Source organism: Doryrhamphus excisus, linkage group LG5 (genome assembly GCF_037039965.1).
Source record: "Doryrhamphus excisus strain RoL-2023G ecotype Guam linkage group LG5, RoL_Dexc_Guam_v1.1, whole genome shotgun sequence".
NCBI lineage: Eukaryota > Metazoa > Chordata > Actinopteri > Syngnathiformes > Syngnathidae > Doryrhamphus > Doryrhamphus excisus.
The window spans coordinates 16,671,324-16,688,483 of record NC_136361.1 but is presented as its reverse complement, the minus strand read 5'-3'; the positions used below and the strand labels follow the sequence as shown (position 1 = coordinate 16,688,483).

Genomic DNA, 17,160 nt, shown 5'->3' with positions numbered 1-17,160 from the left:
GGGTGCTTTGGACAACACATAGTTGTAATATTTTTTCGACATCATTTAGCTGCTTGTCATGCTTATTGATAAAAATCAACTTCCGTTTCTGGAAAGCTGAGTCTGAGATTATTTAGGCTGGTCTTCCCCTTTTTTTTCTCTCTCTCTCTGTGTGCCAGTGAGGTGGGGGTGGGTTAAAGTGTGTGTGAGAGAGAGAGAGAGGAGGAGTGCTTGAAGAGGGGAGGGGGCCACCTTTTGTGCAAATATATCAAGAGAAGTACCACCCGCCTCAGATTACTAAGTGCGTGTGCGCGCGTACGAGAGCGAGAGTAAAAAAAAAAATCTTTGCACTTCCAGAAAGATTGGAAAGCTCCACACAGCCTCTTCGCTTGCTTCATTGCTTGCTTTGCTTTACCGGTTTCAGAACAGAACCGAGAGGAACAAAGTTTTGAGAAAAAAAAGAAAAGAAAAGCTGTCATCATGGACGTGATAAGAAGATTGGGACATGCGTCTTTTGCGTGCACCTTGCTGCTCTGCGCATTGCAACGTAAGTGCAGTTATTATTCTTTTAAGTTTAGGTACCCAAGAATGCAATTGTACATCGAATTAATCACTTTTTTTTGTATGGAACAAAAAAAAAAGTTGCTAAATTGGTGTCCGGCGTTGAGATTTGTTTCCTAACTTGCTTGTGTAGTTTCAGTCATTCCGTCTACTTTAATGCTGGCAATTCTTTGAAGTAGTGCGGGAAGTCCCCCCCCCCCCCCCCCCACTCTTGTCCACACTTGATTGCACTTGTTGGCGCACCACCACCCAGTGACCCTTTTCTATTGGGACACCACTGCAGGTCCACTGTAGCCTAATACATCCAGACACACTAGACTATGTCTTGCATCAGTTGGCAGTACTATAAATAACAATTAATCAGTCCAAATTTATTTATTATTATTATTATAATTTAGGAATACTTCAGTCGTGTAAAAAAAAAAAAAAAAAATTTCACATGTACCCCTACCGTGTTGCCTGTGCTATAATTTTCCAGACAAATACACCAGTGCCGCACAGTGGGGAGTGGTTAGCACGCAGGTCTCACAGCTAGGGGACCCGAGTTCAATTCCACCCTCAGAAATCTCTGTGTGGAGTTTGCATGTTCTCCCCGTGCATGCGTGGGTTTTCCCGGCTACTCCGGTTTCCTCCCACATTCCAAAAACATGCTAGGTTAATTGGCGACTCCAAATTGTCCATAGGTATGAATGTGAGTGTGAATGGTTGTTGGTCTATATGTGCCCTGTGATTGGCTGGCGACCAGTCCAGGGTGTACCCCGCCTTTAGCCCGAAGACAGCTGGGATAGGCTCCAGCACTCCCCGCGACCCTCGTGAAGATAAGCATTGTGGCGCTGTTATTAAACCCCATACAGTAAATCAGATTGACTTGAAGCTTCTCACACAGCCCAACAAAACACTCACTTAGGGTAACTTTCAGGTGTTAAGATGAATCACCACAAAATTTGGGACTCACCTTTAGGTGACCCACAAACATGTAGTATATGTAAAATGTATGTAAGAGTGATTAAAAAAACATGGCCATCAAGCAAAGTGATTTAGCAAGTAAGCCATTGACCATTTGTCAGATTATAAAACTTTGAGCATTTCGAGGGCAACACATAGGGGGCGCCACAAATGTAATTTAGAGTCACCACTGGGGTGGGCTAATTTTGGACTATGTTCATTTCCAGAGTAGCTGCATGATTGTGGGTTCCCTTTACGCTCAAACATCTTCGTCAAAGCTAAATGAATACACCAAAAAAAAGGAACATTAGAGCTGAAAGCGGCACTGAGGCTCCTCTTTTAATGGAAAAAAAAACTAACAGCATTTTTGTTGCTTTTCAATTAAGAATGCCTTTTTTTCTTTCCACTTAATGGTTCTCGAATTGTTTAAAGCGGTCCAAGCTGGCTGTCAGGCGGGCGGGGCTGTGCCCCAAAGGTATAGCACAGGGGGGAGGGGGGTTAGTGGAAGGTGGGCGGTTGCCTCGGGGTGCTCATTTTTTCAAAAGAAGAAGAAAAATTGTAGTTGTAGTAATAGTAGTAGAAGCGCCGGTATTGGTAGTGCCCCCCCCCCCCCTTAAAGGGGACATATTATGCTTTTTCCACTTTTCTGACCTATAGATGTTGTTACAATGTTGTATTCTCCTGTTAAATGCTGCCAAAGCGTCAGATAATGAGGTTTGCGCAAATAGCTCTGCAAATATTTTCTAACACAGAGTTCTATTGACATCAATGCGATCCGGATTTCCTTATATTGGCTGCAGATTTCCTTCACTCAGTAAACCCCGACCTATGTATCCGGAAGTCCTCGAGAGCACTTGGGAATGTGACCAATCACAGTGGAGTGGCCGTACCTAAACGAGTCAATTAAACAAACCATTTGGACAGAAAGCAGGAAGTCCACAGAAACACGACGGAAAGCTTTTTGTGCATGTTATTGTGTGTAGCTGCTCTATAGGAGTCCACAACTCAATACAAAGTGCAGAAAATGAACATTCATTCATTTGCTACCGCTTTTCCTCACGAGGGTCGCAGGGGGTGCTGGAGCCTATCCCAGCTGTCTTTGGGCGAGAGAGGCGGGGTACACCCTGGACTGGTCGCCATCCAATCACAGAGCACATATAGACAAACAACCATTCACACTCACATAATTGGAGTCGCCAATTAGCCTAGCATGTTTTTGGAATGTGGGAGGAAACCGAAATACCCGGAGAAAACCCACGCATGCACCGGGGAGAACATGCAAACTCCACACAGAGATGGCCGAGGGTGGAATTGAACCCTGGTTTCCTAGCTGTGAGGTCTGCGCGCTGAAAATGAACATAATAGGTCCAATTTTAATCTGGCTGGCTATGTTAGTTGTGTATGTAAAGGGGCAGAAAGATGCATGGTGCAACAGATTTGTTTTGATTCACTTCTGCATTGCCAACTATTACTATGGTCTCCAAGGATCATCCAAAAATGGTGTTGGGTTTTATGGGTGACCTGTTCTCACGCTCTGGATTCTCTTGCTGTTTTTTTACAAAATGACTGGACTGTATCAATGTGGCTATAAGACAGTATTTATTCCTTGGAAAACAGTTGTTTGTCCTATATTGGGACTCCTGATGTTTATACATGTAAACCAACAGGTGGCACTTGTACTGTATCGTTCTGCAAAGTCCAGTTCCCTGTACATACAAAGTACCCTCTGTATTGCTGACTCACTGTCACTGTATGGTCGTCTTATATTCTGGTCAATACATTATCATTTGAGCAGTATTTTAGTGATGTACAGTATATCATCAATCTTGAGTTTTTCGTTCGTGTTACCAGTTAACCTTTGTGCTCCATACACTCCAAAACAAACATATTATTATGGGATGTTAGAGACAGAGGTACTTTGCTGTCTGCTAGCTAATTGAAGGATACAGTGCACATCTTCTACTCTGCATTGATCTTTATCCTGAGGTCTGTTTTAGTTTGCTGGGAACAGAAATATTTTTATCCTGTAGGAATTTTGGCAAATCTCAGTTTTCCTTTCTCTCTATCTGTTCTAATATTAGCCGCACTTGTAGGGTCTCAGCGGGACAAGTTCCTCGTCTCTCTGACACACACACACACACACATACCAACCAGACCTAAGTCTATGTCCATGTACTAAATAGCATCATGGGACACATAACACGTCAGCACGACATGTGCATTTGCAGTATGTTCCCACGTTTTTGCCCTATGACCCACTCCAGATTTGTTAGTGAAAGGGGATGCTAGTGCAACGTTTGTCTATAACTTCCAAGGGCAAAGAAGACAGAACTAAGGGACGAGGAGGTGTAGCTAACAGTAGTGACTCCAAAGCAGTGGAAAGAATCACAGTGACAAGCTCACTTGAAAGTGTTAGCGACCACTGCACGGTGTCATCTTTGTCTAGGACCGCTTTAATTCCTGTAGTCATTTCCTCACTTTTAATTTCTGCACCCCCCTCCACACACACACACACACACACAGTACCCCCTGTAGCTAGTTGTAATCATTATGGTATTAGGCCAGAAAAAAGGGCCTCATTTAGCCATGAGGCCATAAAAGCCAGCAGGAATGCATTAAAGGAGGGAATCTGATTTTTCGGTACGTTACAGAGGTGGACCGATCTCCCACATGGTACACCTAGATTGAGGGACAGGAAGTGTAACTATTAGTCTTAATGCAGAACTTTTTATGCTTCATTTTAAAATGCATTGAGGCTGGTTACACAAATGCTACACAGCTTTATGTTTTGAATTTTGTAATGTTTTTGGTATGTGATTATGTATGAGTATGCATTGTTTTTGACGATACACAAACACTGGAAACTTTGCGTAGCATTGTTTTTTTGCAAAGAGCAAGTCTATGTTTGCCCAGCCTGTCATCCAGGCATCTGGGAGTGGTGGTCCTGGAGTGTTGGGGTGGTAATTATTGAGGTGATTCATACCCCTCAGTCCATGAGGGGGGGTATGTTTTTTTTCTGACAGCACCCTTGAGATGGAATAAGTGACATTCCCAAAGACGTGTTGGAGCCCGCTTTGTTAGGTTCGTTTGTCATCTCTTTGCCTTCCGCATAAAATAACTTCCTTTCTTTCCCTAAAGCCCCCCCTCTTGCCGTCAATAATACGTGTACAAACAAGGAGGATAACATTGTGTTCCATCGCGGAGGTGTGAAGTTTTAAGAGTTTGAATATCCAGGAGAACCCCCCCCCCCCTCCCCACACCCATTAGTGCTTTGAATGGGGGTTAGGGTTTGAAATGTCCTTTCACAAAAACCCACTTCTGCTTGTTTGTGTTTGCGGTGAACAACACATGAAACTCAATTATTGCAGCCCGGGTCAGGGTGATAAGCTGGCAGTCCCACCCAAAACTCTTCCCTCGTCTGGGTAGCATCCTCATTTTGTCTCAATCTTTTGTTATTAAACCCTTTTTTGAGATTTGTTTGTGTACGTTCTGCAGTCTTCCAGGTTATAGTCCTGAAAAGTTGAGTAGAAGGCAACTTGGTTGCTGAGACGGTTTCACGATAGAGGGAATTTTTCTTCTCTGATCCTAAAACTCTTGCTGCTATAGTGTGATTCTTGTTGTGGTCCATGTGTAAAATGCCTTGACTTTGTGATGCCCCAATGGGTTGTGATCAAAATGCTTTGGGAAAACATGCCTGCATACATCTAATAATCTAATACCGATACTGAAGGTTTTATAGAAATGGTCAATGAGTTATGGACAAGTAGTTACTAAGTCCCATCTGTGACGTTTCGCTTGATATCGGCCATGTTTTTCACCCAATTTTGCTCATTTTTTTTACACACTTCAGTCCCCGAAAAGTGGTGACTAAATTTCATGGTGATTTGGCTAAACACTCAAAAAATAATATCACAGACAACACATCCTTTTATGGGAAGCCTTTCAGGAGTAGAAGTGTTAGCTTACAAAAACTACATACAGTAAAGCCAATGGGGTGACCTATTTTTTTTTTTTATTACATGCCTGGATTTATGAAACTGTATCTGACTCATACCAAAGATTTAAACCTACCCTTCCTCCTTCAAAAGTATATATCTACTGCCATGACATCCAGTGGTATTCCTGCATGTTTGCTTGCCTGCCGGCTTCACTCCTTGCATGCTCTGTTTTCTTTTTTGCATTTACACTCAGATTTATGGCTGCTATTGATGATTTTTAGAGTAGGAATGCCCCCCCCCCTTACTTCCTAGTTGACTTTGTTCACGATTATCCAAAGCTGATCTTTGCTATAGTGTTCAGATTTAAAATTTAATGCAATTCATAGGCGAAACAGAAGCATAGTTTCTTATCAGTGGCCTCATAATGTCAGATAGTTTAATCACTGAGGGGAAGCAAAAAGAAGGTGATTAAGACTTTTATTGTTGCTTCCTTGTCAGTAGGAGCTAAAGGAAGGAAGGAAGGACGGGAGGGAGGGAGGGAGGAAGGAAGGGAGGAAAGCACGGCCATGGAGAGAGATGAACGCACAGAATGAGAGATGATTAAAGCCAACCAATGTGTTGCAGCTATGGAGTCTCATGTTATTCTTTTTCTCAGGGGAGGACTGTGATGGTGATGGGTAATTTAAAATGTAGCCTTGAAATGAGAAAGAGGCTCTGCATGTCTACATGCATGTCTTTGTCTCCACTGGAGGTGGGGTTGCCCAACGCTCTTTCAGGAAGAGGAGGTGAAATGCAGCCAAGCCATTTATCCATGCTAAATATTGCTGCCGCTAGATAGGAATAACTGCCTTTATTTGGAAATGTCATTCTTGTTGTGATGACTCAGAAAGAACAAAATAGTTTTGAGGCTCAGTAGAGTGAATCAGAGAACACATGCTGCTCTTTGTAATGGGTATGGGAAATTTGTTTTGGTTAGAGTCTGTTTTGGTTTGAGTCGGATGTTAACCAAGGCATAACTGTATGCTGTATTTATGTAAATAACAATAGCAGTAAAACAGTGAGTAAATCAAACCTGACATAGAGATTGTAAATGAGTTTTTAAATATCCAGACAAAGTGTATCAGAAACTGTTGTAATCATTAAATTATCAGTGAGTGAATTCAGGGATAAATGATATCAGACACAGGGTTCTTAGTATTGTAAAGGATATACCAAAGTCCATGATATCAGACACCATGTATTATTAATGATAAATTAATAATAAATTAATTCAGGAATACATATCAGACACAGGTGTTAAATAACAAATGAATGAATTTAGGGATAAATTATATCAGACACTGTTGTATTCATTAAAGAATAATTCATTCATTCATTTTCTACCGCTTTTCCTCACGAGGGTCTCGGGGGTGCTGGAGCCTATCCCAGCTGTCTTTGGGTGAGAGGCGGGGTACACCCTGGACTGGTCGCAAGCCAATCACAGGGCACATATAGACAAACAACCATTCACACTCACATTCATACCTATGGACAGTTTGGAGTCGCCAATTAACCTAGCATGTTTTTGGAATGTGGGAGGAAACCGGAGTACCCAGAGAAAACCCACACATGCACGGGGAGAACATGCAAACTCCACACAGAGATGGCCGAGGGTGGAATTGAACCCTGGTCTACTAGCTGTGAGGTCTGCACGCTAACCACTCGACCGCCGTGCCGCCCTAATAATAACACGATAAAGGTAAAAATATCAGATACTGTTGCATTTTCCTGTTGTATTTTGTATATATTTTTCCTCTTTCAAGCCATTCCATGGTTTTACTCCGCACACTGATATGCTAAATGTATTTAGTGTGGTGGGACTTGGGTTGTTGTCATCAATCAATCAGAGATAAAAGGTAACACAAGAGATGACAGCAGGACGAATGGTGAGCCTGCATTGAGAAATCCCAATTAAGAAAGGGGAATGCCATGCCAAAAAAAAAGCCTTGAACCATGGACAGGGAGATCATTTTCCTGGCAGTAGAGAAGAAATCCTAACCCATCCAACCCTAAACCCACCATCTGACTGTTGGCTGGTGAGGAGCGTCCTCCGGGAGCATCACAAGCTGTTGCTTTTCAGACATCAACAGTTGCCTCAACAGCAGTTGTCCAATACACTGCTCCTTCCAGAAAGACCACCCCAAACCCCCTCCTCACCCTCACAGAGATCACACTTTGGGTTCGGTTACCACCTCATGGTGATCCTCCATGCTGGTTTGGTGGCACAGTTGTGCAAGCTTGCATGCTTGTTTTTTTTGCTTTGTGCTTCCTTGGGCTTTCCTCCCCATGTGTTGGTTACACTAGATGTCCCATTTCTGTTTGATTTCTCACAGTACAGTTCAGATTGATTAATCTTAATGTTTCACATATGGAAATATAATACTGTATCTGGGGCTTGAATTAACAAAAAAAAGTAATTATTCCCGACTATGTAATTGTTCACACATAAATGGGTGAGAAGTAGGGCTGTAAAATGATTAAATTATTTGATCGTGATTAATCACATTTTGTCCATAGTTAACTCGCAATTAATCGCAGATGGAAATGAGTTTTTATCTATAGTAAGTAGGGGAAATAGGGCGGCACGGTGGTCTAGTGGGCAGACCTCACAGCTAGGAGACCAGGGTTCAATTCCACCCTCGGCCATCTCTGTGTGGAGTTTGTGGGTTTTCTCCGGGTATTCCGGTTTCTTCCCACATTCCAAAAATATGCTAGGTTAACTGCCGACTCCAAATTGTCCATGGGTATGATTGTGAGTGTGAATGGTTGTTTGTCTATATGTGCCCTGTGATTGGTTGGCGACCAATCCAGGATGTACCCCGCCTCTCGCCCGAAGACAGCTGGGATAGGCTCCAGCACCCCTTCAACCCTCGTGAGGAAAAAGCGGTAGAGAATGAATGAATGAAAGTAGGAGAAATATCTTTGTGGTAAACAATTTGATGTTCAACTGTGATGATAATTACATCAAATTTTATGTAAAGGGATATCAATTTGGGCCATTAATTAAAAAATAGTCAGCTAGCATATTTTTGTATTACTAGTTTTCTTTATTATTAGCATATTAGCTCTTAAACTCGCCCACAAATGTTCAGCAAATACAAAATGTGAGCAAGTGAGACCTCTCACACTAACATGTTTTTGTTGTAACCACCTTTCGGGGGACTGACAAGCAAAACGTTTCTTAGCTAATCACCCACTGACCATGGTCATTTACAATTTGACTAATGCTTAAAAAAAACTGCGGATATTGGTATTACATGTATGCTAGCATGTCCTCCAAAGCATTTTGAACACACCCCATAGGGTGCTTCCACAGATGCCATGTAAAATCACACACAGCTGCACCGATATGCGTTCTTGGCTTGGTCCTGTGTAAAAGGCATTGGTACGGAGATAATTCTGGCTCTTCTATTAAAGCTATGATGTGACTATCTGTGTGACAAAGGCTAAAATGACCTTCAAGGATCTGATTTAGTGAGCTCCACACCAAAATGTAAGTGGATTTTCCATGGGTCATGCCTTATCCCTCTACAAAAGTATCATGGAAATCGTTGGACAATAGCCACCCTTGAACCTTCCTTATTTTTTACTATTTACATCCATACATTCCCTTAGAAATTATCAGAAATCTCAAAATTCATGGGAAATTCATGCAAAAATTGTCAAGTAGTTTTTGCATTATCCTGCGAAAAACACCATAATGCAATCCATACCATGGCTATAGAACCACTGACTGGTTCTCTACCCCCTCTTCTCCGGCATGGAGGATTAATTTCTCCACTCCCGTCTTCTCAGCCCCCCCCGGCCCAGTCAAAGCAATAAGGTCTCATTGTCAAACAGTCACCAGCCTTGGCGGAGAGGTTAAACACAGCTGCTTAACCATTAACTAGATTAAATTCACAGGGCTCTGCAGGAATGTTCTCGTGTCGATTGCGACGTGGAAGATTGGACACGAGAAGTGGTTTAAGAGAGTCGCCGTGATGTCGGCGGGTCGCTTTTATCACAGCGGCTTTGTCAATTTGCACATGTATATATGCAGACGTAGTCGTAGGTAAACAGAAACCGTCGACGGCGCCGTGAACTTTCGGTCACCCCTCGCGGTTATCAATATGCGACGATGATAAGCGCAAGAGGAAAATTCCTCAGGCATCCATAGGCCGATTTTGTCAAACGACTCCACATTTCAAGAGTAGTTGGCGCTTGGTTTTACAGCCATGTGAATTAGCAGAAAAAGAGCAGTGAACAGGTTTTCTTATCTGATCAGTTCATTACCTGAATATTTTCAAAAGATATGGCAGTTTCAGATGGATGATGATTCATTACTCACACTTGATTGATGAAGTGAGTGATGATGAGTCTTTATGGTTTGGACAGTCAACAGCTAACAACTTGTTATATCAAATGGAAACACCGTATAAAATACAGAATGAAGACTGACTAAACATTGAAAATCCGAAAAAACGAAAAAATCCGGTTTTACACACGTGCAGTACCTTGGATGGGAATGTCAAAAATGCCTTCAATGCCAATGTTGAAAGTTCTAGTTTATGTTCTAGTTCAGGGGTGCTCATTAAGTCGATCGCGATCTACCGGTCGATCGCGGAGGTGGTACTGGTCGATCGCGGCGTGACATTAAAAAAATATCATCCTAGCATCAATGCCGTCACTTGATTGATATACAGGGCAGCCATTCAGATGACAACTGAATGTTGCCCTTCGGGCGACCAATCGAATCAAACAACGTCTCTAAGTGCAGCAGAACTTACGATGTCAGCCTATCATCCATTCCCGTTACTTGATTGGCATACAGGACAACCAATCAGATGACAACTGAATTTTGACCTTTAGGTCACCGCTTATGCGTAAACAACGATGCAAAGTGCTAAGCTAGTCGGCGAATTGCGTCAGATTTTAAGCCCTCGCTAAAGTTTATGGTCACTAAAATGAGTGAAGGAGCTGGACCAAGTAAAAAGGCAAAAACATATCACTTCCATACGGAATGGGAGGTGGACTTTTTTTTCACAATGTCTTTTTGGAAGTGCGTTTGCCTGGCTAACCTGGCTAACCTGGCTAACCTGGCTATCAGCAGCTACTGTCCGGACTATGCATCCCTGGCTGATTCAATTCAGTGCAAGTCATCAAAGTAAACTCAGGTAATTAAAAAAAATGTTAATAGTTAATTATGTGTGTTTTGCAATATTGGCTCATTTGGTTATGTAAGGTACATCAACATACATTGTACGTACAAATAATCCTCAATACATTTGAAAATAAATAGATGTTTTGCATTTTTGTAGTGGGTAGATCATTTTGACTTGGTCATTTTAAAAGTAGCTCGCATGCTGAAAAAGTGTGAGCACCCCTGTTCTAGTTGAACTTAAATCCAAAAATGACAATGACAATGTTGCTGTAGCTTGATTTATATGCAGATCAGTTATGTAACTAGAACAAAGTGAGGTGTTTTTCAGGCTTTACAGTCGAAATATGTGTCTCGTAAGGTGCATCGTTTTTTTTTTGCGGTTTTTGCCTTCCTATAACACAGACGAGAAAGACGTGTGGTCATGTTTCGCATAAGGATCCAATCCACTTTATTTATATAGCATATTTTATAAACAGTGCTGCACAGACTAGTAAAATAAAAAGTAAAAATTAATTTGAAAACAAAAAAAAACAAATTAAATTTAATCCAAAACTAAAAGATCAAATAAGAAATACAATAGATATTAAAATATTAAAAACAAGAAGCAAAGCAATAAAAGTATAAAAAAAATAAAACCAATTAAAACAAAAAGAAAGAACTAGGACCGTACGACTCACTTTGGGTTAAAAGCCAGATAATAAAAGTGGGTTTTAAGAGGACACTTTCGATGTTGGGGGCCTTTTTTTACGGGAGAGAGTTCCATAGCTTGGGGCCAACCACAGAAAAGGCTCAAACATCATTGTGGATGATGGGTCAAATTTCCCCCAAACCTGCAGTTTTCCCTTAATTGAGCTTTTTTTTTCTTCTCCCAATTGTCGTTGACCCTGATGTTAGTGCCCCCAGATTTCGAGGCACTAATTGGCAGTCTGTTGCATTGTGTCGCCACCATTGTAGAACTAAATAGGAATACTCCAAATAATGTAAATAATGGTATGCCCTGCGCAACTGCATCCATGTTTGGTGTGATCTATGACTGATAGCTTTGTTGCTTTCACCACAACCGGGCTTGGGAAATGAATGTCGGATGGTAAACTGTGAGCTGCCATTTTGACTTTTTTTTTTTCTGCCTTTATTCGTCCCTCAGTGGGGAAATTAGTCCACTAAATCCCAAAGGTCTATGATTGCGGAAGTCATGCACTCGACTGAATGAAATCCAAGTTGCTAACCATGACTTCATATCTACTTGTATGGGAAAAAAAAGACGTTATGTTACCTGAGCGTTCTACCGGGGCGGAGCAGTGTCACAAAAAAAAACCAGGTGTCAGTTTTCATGGCCTTCATGGCAGTCAGGCGGCCGCCTCAAGGACATAACTCGTCTTTTTATTGACAGTTTTACTTCCAGGAGGAGCCCCTTGTGAAGCAACCACCATGGGACAGAAGTTGTCTTTCTTCGCTTGTGTGAACTTGACTTTGTGGGGGAAAGAGTTTAACTCGCATGCGTTGACTGCTAATGCTACTCAAGTCTCATCCTGTCCTTTACCTGAGTTGCTTCTCTATCGGTTCTGTAAAGAAAGTATTCTGCTTTTCCACCATTCATTATTGGCCTTGTATCCAAGTGGGGTCCAAAGCTATTAGGACTCTAATGACACGGAAAATATGTGCATTTGTTGTTTAATCATCAGTATTCCGAACAAGATCCAGAGAAAACCGAGCTCTCTCTCTCTCAAGTTTCCTGTTTTTGATCCATCCCAGCAGGAACAAGCACAAGCCTCCTGCTTTGTATGAATATTTAATCCAAAATCAATAGCATCCAATTGGGTTATAACCCCATCAGGCTAAATATTCCCAATTATGCGTCTGTACAATTCTGCAGAGCAACAACAACAGCAGTGATGGATGCTAATGTCCGACTTGGAGTGGTTAAGCGATATCGCCTGTTGCTATTAAAGGGAGCTAACATTATTGTAAGCTCGGCGGTTTTGTCCCTCAGAGGCTTTTTGTAAGTTTCATGGAGTAGTTTTAGATTTAGTTAATTATTTATTTTGTCAGGCGGCATGGTGGAAGAGTGGTTAGTGCGCAGACCCACACAGCTAGGAGACCAGGGTTCAATTCCACCCTTGGGCATCTCTGTGTGGAGTTTGCATGTTCTCCCCGTGCATGCGTGGGTTTTCTCCGGTTTCCTCCCACATTCCAAAAACATGCTAGGTTAATTGGCGACTCCAAATTGTCCATAGGTATGAATGTGAGTGTGAATGGTTGTTTGTCTATATGTGCCCTGTGATTGGCTTGGGACCAGTCCAGGGTGTACCCCGCCTCTGGGCCAAAGACAACTCCGCGACCCTCGTGAGGAAAAAGCAGTAGAAAATGAATGAATGAATTTATTTTGTCAAGCACGAGTCTGTGTTTTGAGCAACTCAACATGGATATTTGGTCTTTTTCCCGGCCCCCCCCCCTTTTTTTGAGCCCCGCCCCCTCATACACATCACACACTTCAACATTGATCTCTGTAGACAATGATGAAAGACGTGCCGGCTCCCCATGTCAATTAGCGGTCCAAGAGCTTGTGTGTGCCGTTTTTGTGTGTCTATTGAAAGCAGTGTGCAAGGGTGGTGGTGGTGGTGGTGGTGGTGGTGGTGGTGGTGTACGTGCTTGGTTAATGGTCGAGGCAGACCGGACACATGTTCAATAATAAGGGCTGACAAAGGATGACAGGCAGTGGGAGGAGTATGATGGGGGTGTTTAGTGTGTTACTCCTTTAAAGACCATGATGGGATTTAAATCTACAGCACAATCATATATACAGCTGTACTTATCTTTGGATAGTATTCAGGGCATTTATTAAATATTGGTGTTTATTACAAATAGTGCTTAAGGAATGTATTAGACCCCATAACCCAATGTAAGGGTTATGACATAGTTTGGTTTGGGCATGTAAAACACTAAAAACATGTCAACCACTGATGACATCATAGACGGACAATATAAATTCAGGTCCAGTTGCTATTTTGTTTAGCTACATAATACATAAAAATACACTAAAGAGGACCCATTGACCCTTTGTATTGAGTTGCGCTTTCCTATAGAGCAGCTACACACAATAACCCGCACAGAAAACTTTTTTAGATTTTCCAGAATCTGCACCTATTCCAGCTGTATTTCCTTTCATTTGTACTTCCTGCCTAAACGTTCTGTTTTAATTTATTCCACCCACAGTCCACCTCCCGCCAAAGTGCTCCCTAATTATGAACCATATAAGGAAACCCACCCCTCTGTGACATCACAAAGGGTCAGTTTTACCACGCCTTTTGAAACAGAGTGTTTTGAGCCATCCCAAAATTCTTTCAGGGCTCGCTTCAAAATGTGTAAACCTCATTATCTGAAACTTTGGCATAGTTTAACACAAGAATACAACATTCTAACTACATTTATAGGTCGGAAAAGTGGAAAAAGATTAATAGGTCCCCTTTAAGAAAACAGTTGGACTTCTAACACAACAGAACTTGCACCAAATTATACGTTAACAAGAGAATTCACCTAAGCCGAGTCAAAATGAACTGAAAAACACGCTAACCGAGGTTCCATTTTTTTCCCAGTATAAATGCTTTATCAAGACCAGAGAAGGCCATGCAAAATTTTTGTTTTTTTGGTTATTATTTGTATTTTTGATACATTATCTTTGCATATAATATATAATAATAGAATATTCTGTTTTTATTACACTTTCCGTACATATTTATATTATGTTTTTGACATACATATAGTATGGTAACAACAGTTAAACCATTGGAGAAAAAAGTTGCCGCATTATGTTTCCATGCATTTTTCATTGAGTACCTGAACAAGGACACATTGTTAAGACATTCCTCCAGGCTGTTGGAATTCAGGTATTAATGGTGGGCTCAGCACCCACATACACACACATAGTAGAAAAGGGGAATGAAATGGAGAAGGAAGTGCAGAGGGAAGCAAAGTAAGGCACGGCCAGAGGTACAGGTGATAAACGCCAAAGAACATTTTTCCTGAAGGTCTGAGCCTGTCATGTGCCTCCAGAGTGCTTGGAAACACAGCAGTGGGAACATGACTTTGCCATGTGTGTGGGCATCCATCAATTAGTGAATCATGTGAACATGACTGGGATTTTAACAAAGGTTTTGAATAGGCGTGTGTATGTGTGATGGCAGTACCAGCTGCTGATGGGGGCCGTAAGCTGAGGTGGCCTCCTTTTTAGCTTCCCTTTCTCCATCTCCATCGCTCCTTCATTTAATTCTTGCCTTGTTTTGCATTGTGTCACCAACTGTGATCCAGGCTGTCACAGTTAGACCTCCTTGGCAAAAATCCCCCCTACGTTCCACACCCACACAGGACCAGCCCTACCCTGCTTGGGCCCATCTGTTTGTGTCGATGTCTGATGCCGGTTCAGGGCACCCGGTGTAACGATTCTGGCCGGCCTCTGAAAATTCTGCAAAATAAGCAATACAGTGTGGAACCTTCAAAGTCCAAATGCTCCGGTTTTGGCCCAGTGGGTGGGCAGGGTCTCCAATCCAAACATGACACTACTTATCCATGATTGTCTGCCTGTGGAAACAAGCGTCCATATCTGACTGAGCCAGGCTGCGTCTGCGGGTCCGCTTGTAAACACGCCACCCGGGGCTTGTTTGTGTTGCGCTAGAGTGCAATATGACGTATCAGATAAATACAGGAAGCTGTACTCTTCATATCATGTGATGACTTGTGGTCAATTGCATGTTGAAATATGCTGGTTTATATCCAAAATGGCCGCCTTGTATTTAGCCACACCTTCACCTGGAGCTTCCTCAGCGGTTGTCATCTCGGAGGTGTGTTTGGGTTCCTTATCGTCTTGTGATCTTGGGTTTTCCAAGATGGGAATTGTGTTCTGCCACACAATATCACAGTACATGCTGGAATTGATGTTTTTATGTTGGCTGCACTCATGCACCACCATGACTCCATGGATAGCAAATCTGTACTGCTGTACAGTGACTACTCTAAAGTATATCCAAGTTTATCTTCTACAGTATTTGGCACTTGTCGAGATATACTGTTATAGGTTACAGTATGTGAGGTAATCGGATTTGCCACCATTAGCGTCATCACTTGTCAAAGTTAAGGTTGTGATGAAATTAGGCACATTTTCATTATTATTATTAATTTATTATTAAATATTTACAGTTTTGTTGTATATTAGGTCGGCACGGCGCTCGAGTGGTTAGCGCGCAGACCTCCTTGTATTTGGCCACACCTTCACCTGCAGGTTCCTCAGCGGTTGTCATCTCGGAGGTGTGTTTGGGTTCCTTATCGTGTTGGGAAAACTGCCATTTGACCCAGTTTTCCAAGATGGGGAATCGTGTTCTGCCACACAATATCACAGTACATGCTGGAATTGATGTTTCTATGTTGGCTGCACTCATGCACCACCATGACTTAATTGTAGGCAAGACTAATTTATTTTGTCATTGAGTAATTTTCCATGGATAGCAAATCTGTACTGCTGTACACTGACTACTCTAAAGTATATCCAAGTTTACTTTCTACAGCGTTTGGCACTTGTCGAGATATACTGTTATTGGTTACAGTATGTGAGGTAATCGGATTTACCACCATACACGTCATCACTTGACAAAGTTAAGATTGCGCCGAAATTAGGCATGTTTTCCATTCATTATTAAATATTTACAGTTTTGTTGTATAATATTAGGTCGGCACGGCGGTCGAGTGGTTAGCCTGCAGACCTTACAGCTAGGAGATCAGGGTTCAATTCCACCCTCAGCATGCAAAATAGGCCGACACCGGAAAATACAAGATGGGGAAGTATCAAGAAGAAAAATGATTCAAAAGAATGGGGAATCTGGCTGCACGGTGGATAGAGTGGTTAGCGCGCAGGTCTCACAGTTCAGAGTTTGATTCCACCCTCGGCCATGTTTGTGTGGAGTTAGCATGTTCTCCGGTTTCCTCCCACATTCCAAAAACATGGTAGGTTAATTGGCGACTCCAAATTGTCCATAGGTATGAATGTGAGTGTGAATGGTTGTTTGTCTATATGTGCCCTGTGATTGGCTGGTGACCAGTCCAGGGTGTACCCTGCCTCTCGCCTGAAGACAGCTGGGATAGGCTCCAGCACCCCCGTGACCCTTGTGTGGAAAAGCGGTAGAAAATGAATGTATAAGATTATGCAACAATAATGAGTAGTTACATTATTTTTACATCTATATGGCCCATATTGACCCTGGAACAGATTATGTCTATCTTCATAATTCCCGATACTGTGTCCAATAATAAAAAGGAAATGCAGTTATGAATGAAACATCTTTCACATTATGAACGTGACCCCCCCCACAATGGCAATAAAATATGCTGGAAAATCCCCATAGGAAGACGAATCAGTTTGCCAGACGTGTGGCAGTTGGCAGAAGAGGCGAAGCAGCAGGAATCGGATGCTTCTGATATCACTCTTTGCTCAGCTGCTGCTGCTTCCCCCCCAACAAAAAATGGTGGGGGCAGGAAAATACATACTGTAAATCATGACTACATAAGGGAGAT

General features: G+C 42.2%; 1 protein-coding gene across 3 annotated transcripts in view; it reads left to right on the top strand.

Moving 5' to 3' along the window:
* The first annotated feature begins 221 nt into the window (after positions 1–221).
* bcam (basal cell adhesion molecule (Lutheran blood group)) overlaps positions 222–17,160 on the top strand; it is a 62,571-nt gene continuing 45,632 nt past the window's right edge. For 2 of the 3 annotated variants that reach the window (XM_058053156.2, XM_058053154.2), the window contains exon 1: positions 223–526. In XM_058053156.2, the coding sequence (XP_057909139.2) occupies positions 460–526 (67 nt within the window). In that variant the 5' untranslated portion in view covers positions 223–459. Of the gene's footprint in view, positions 527–17,160 lie in introns of all 3 variants that reach the window. The other variant, XM_078790796.1, reaches the window with a different exon arrangement.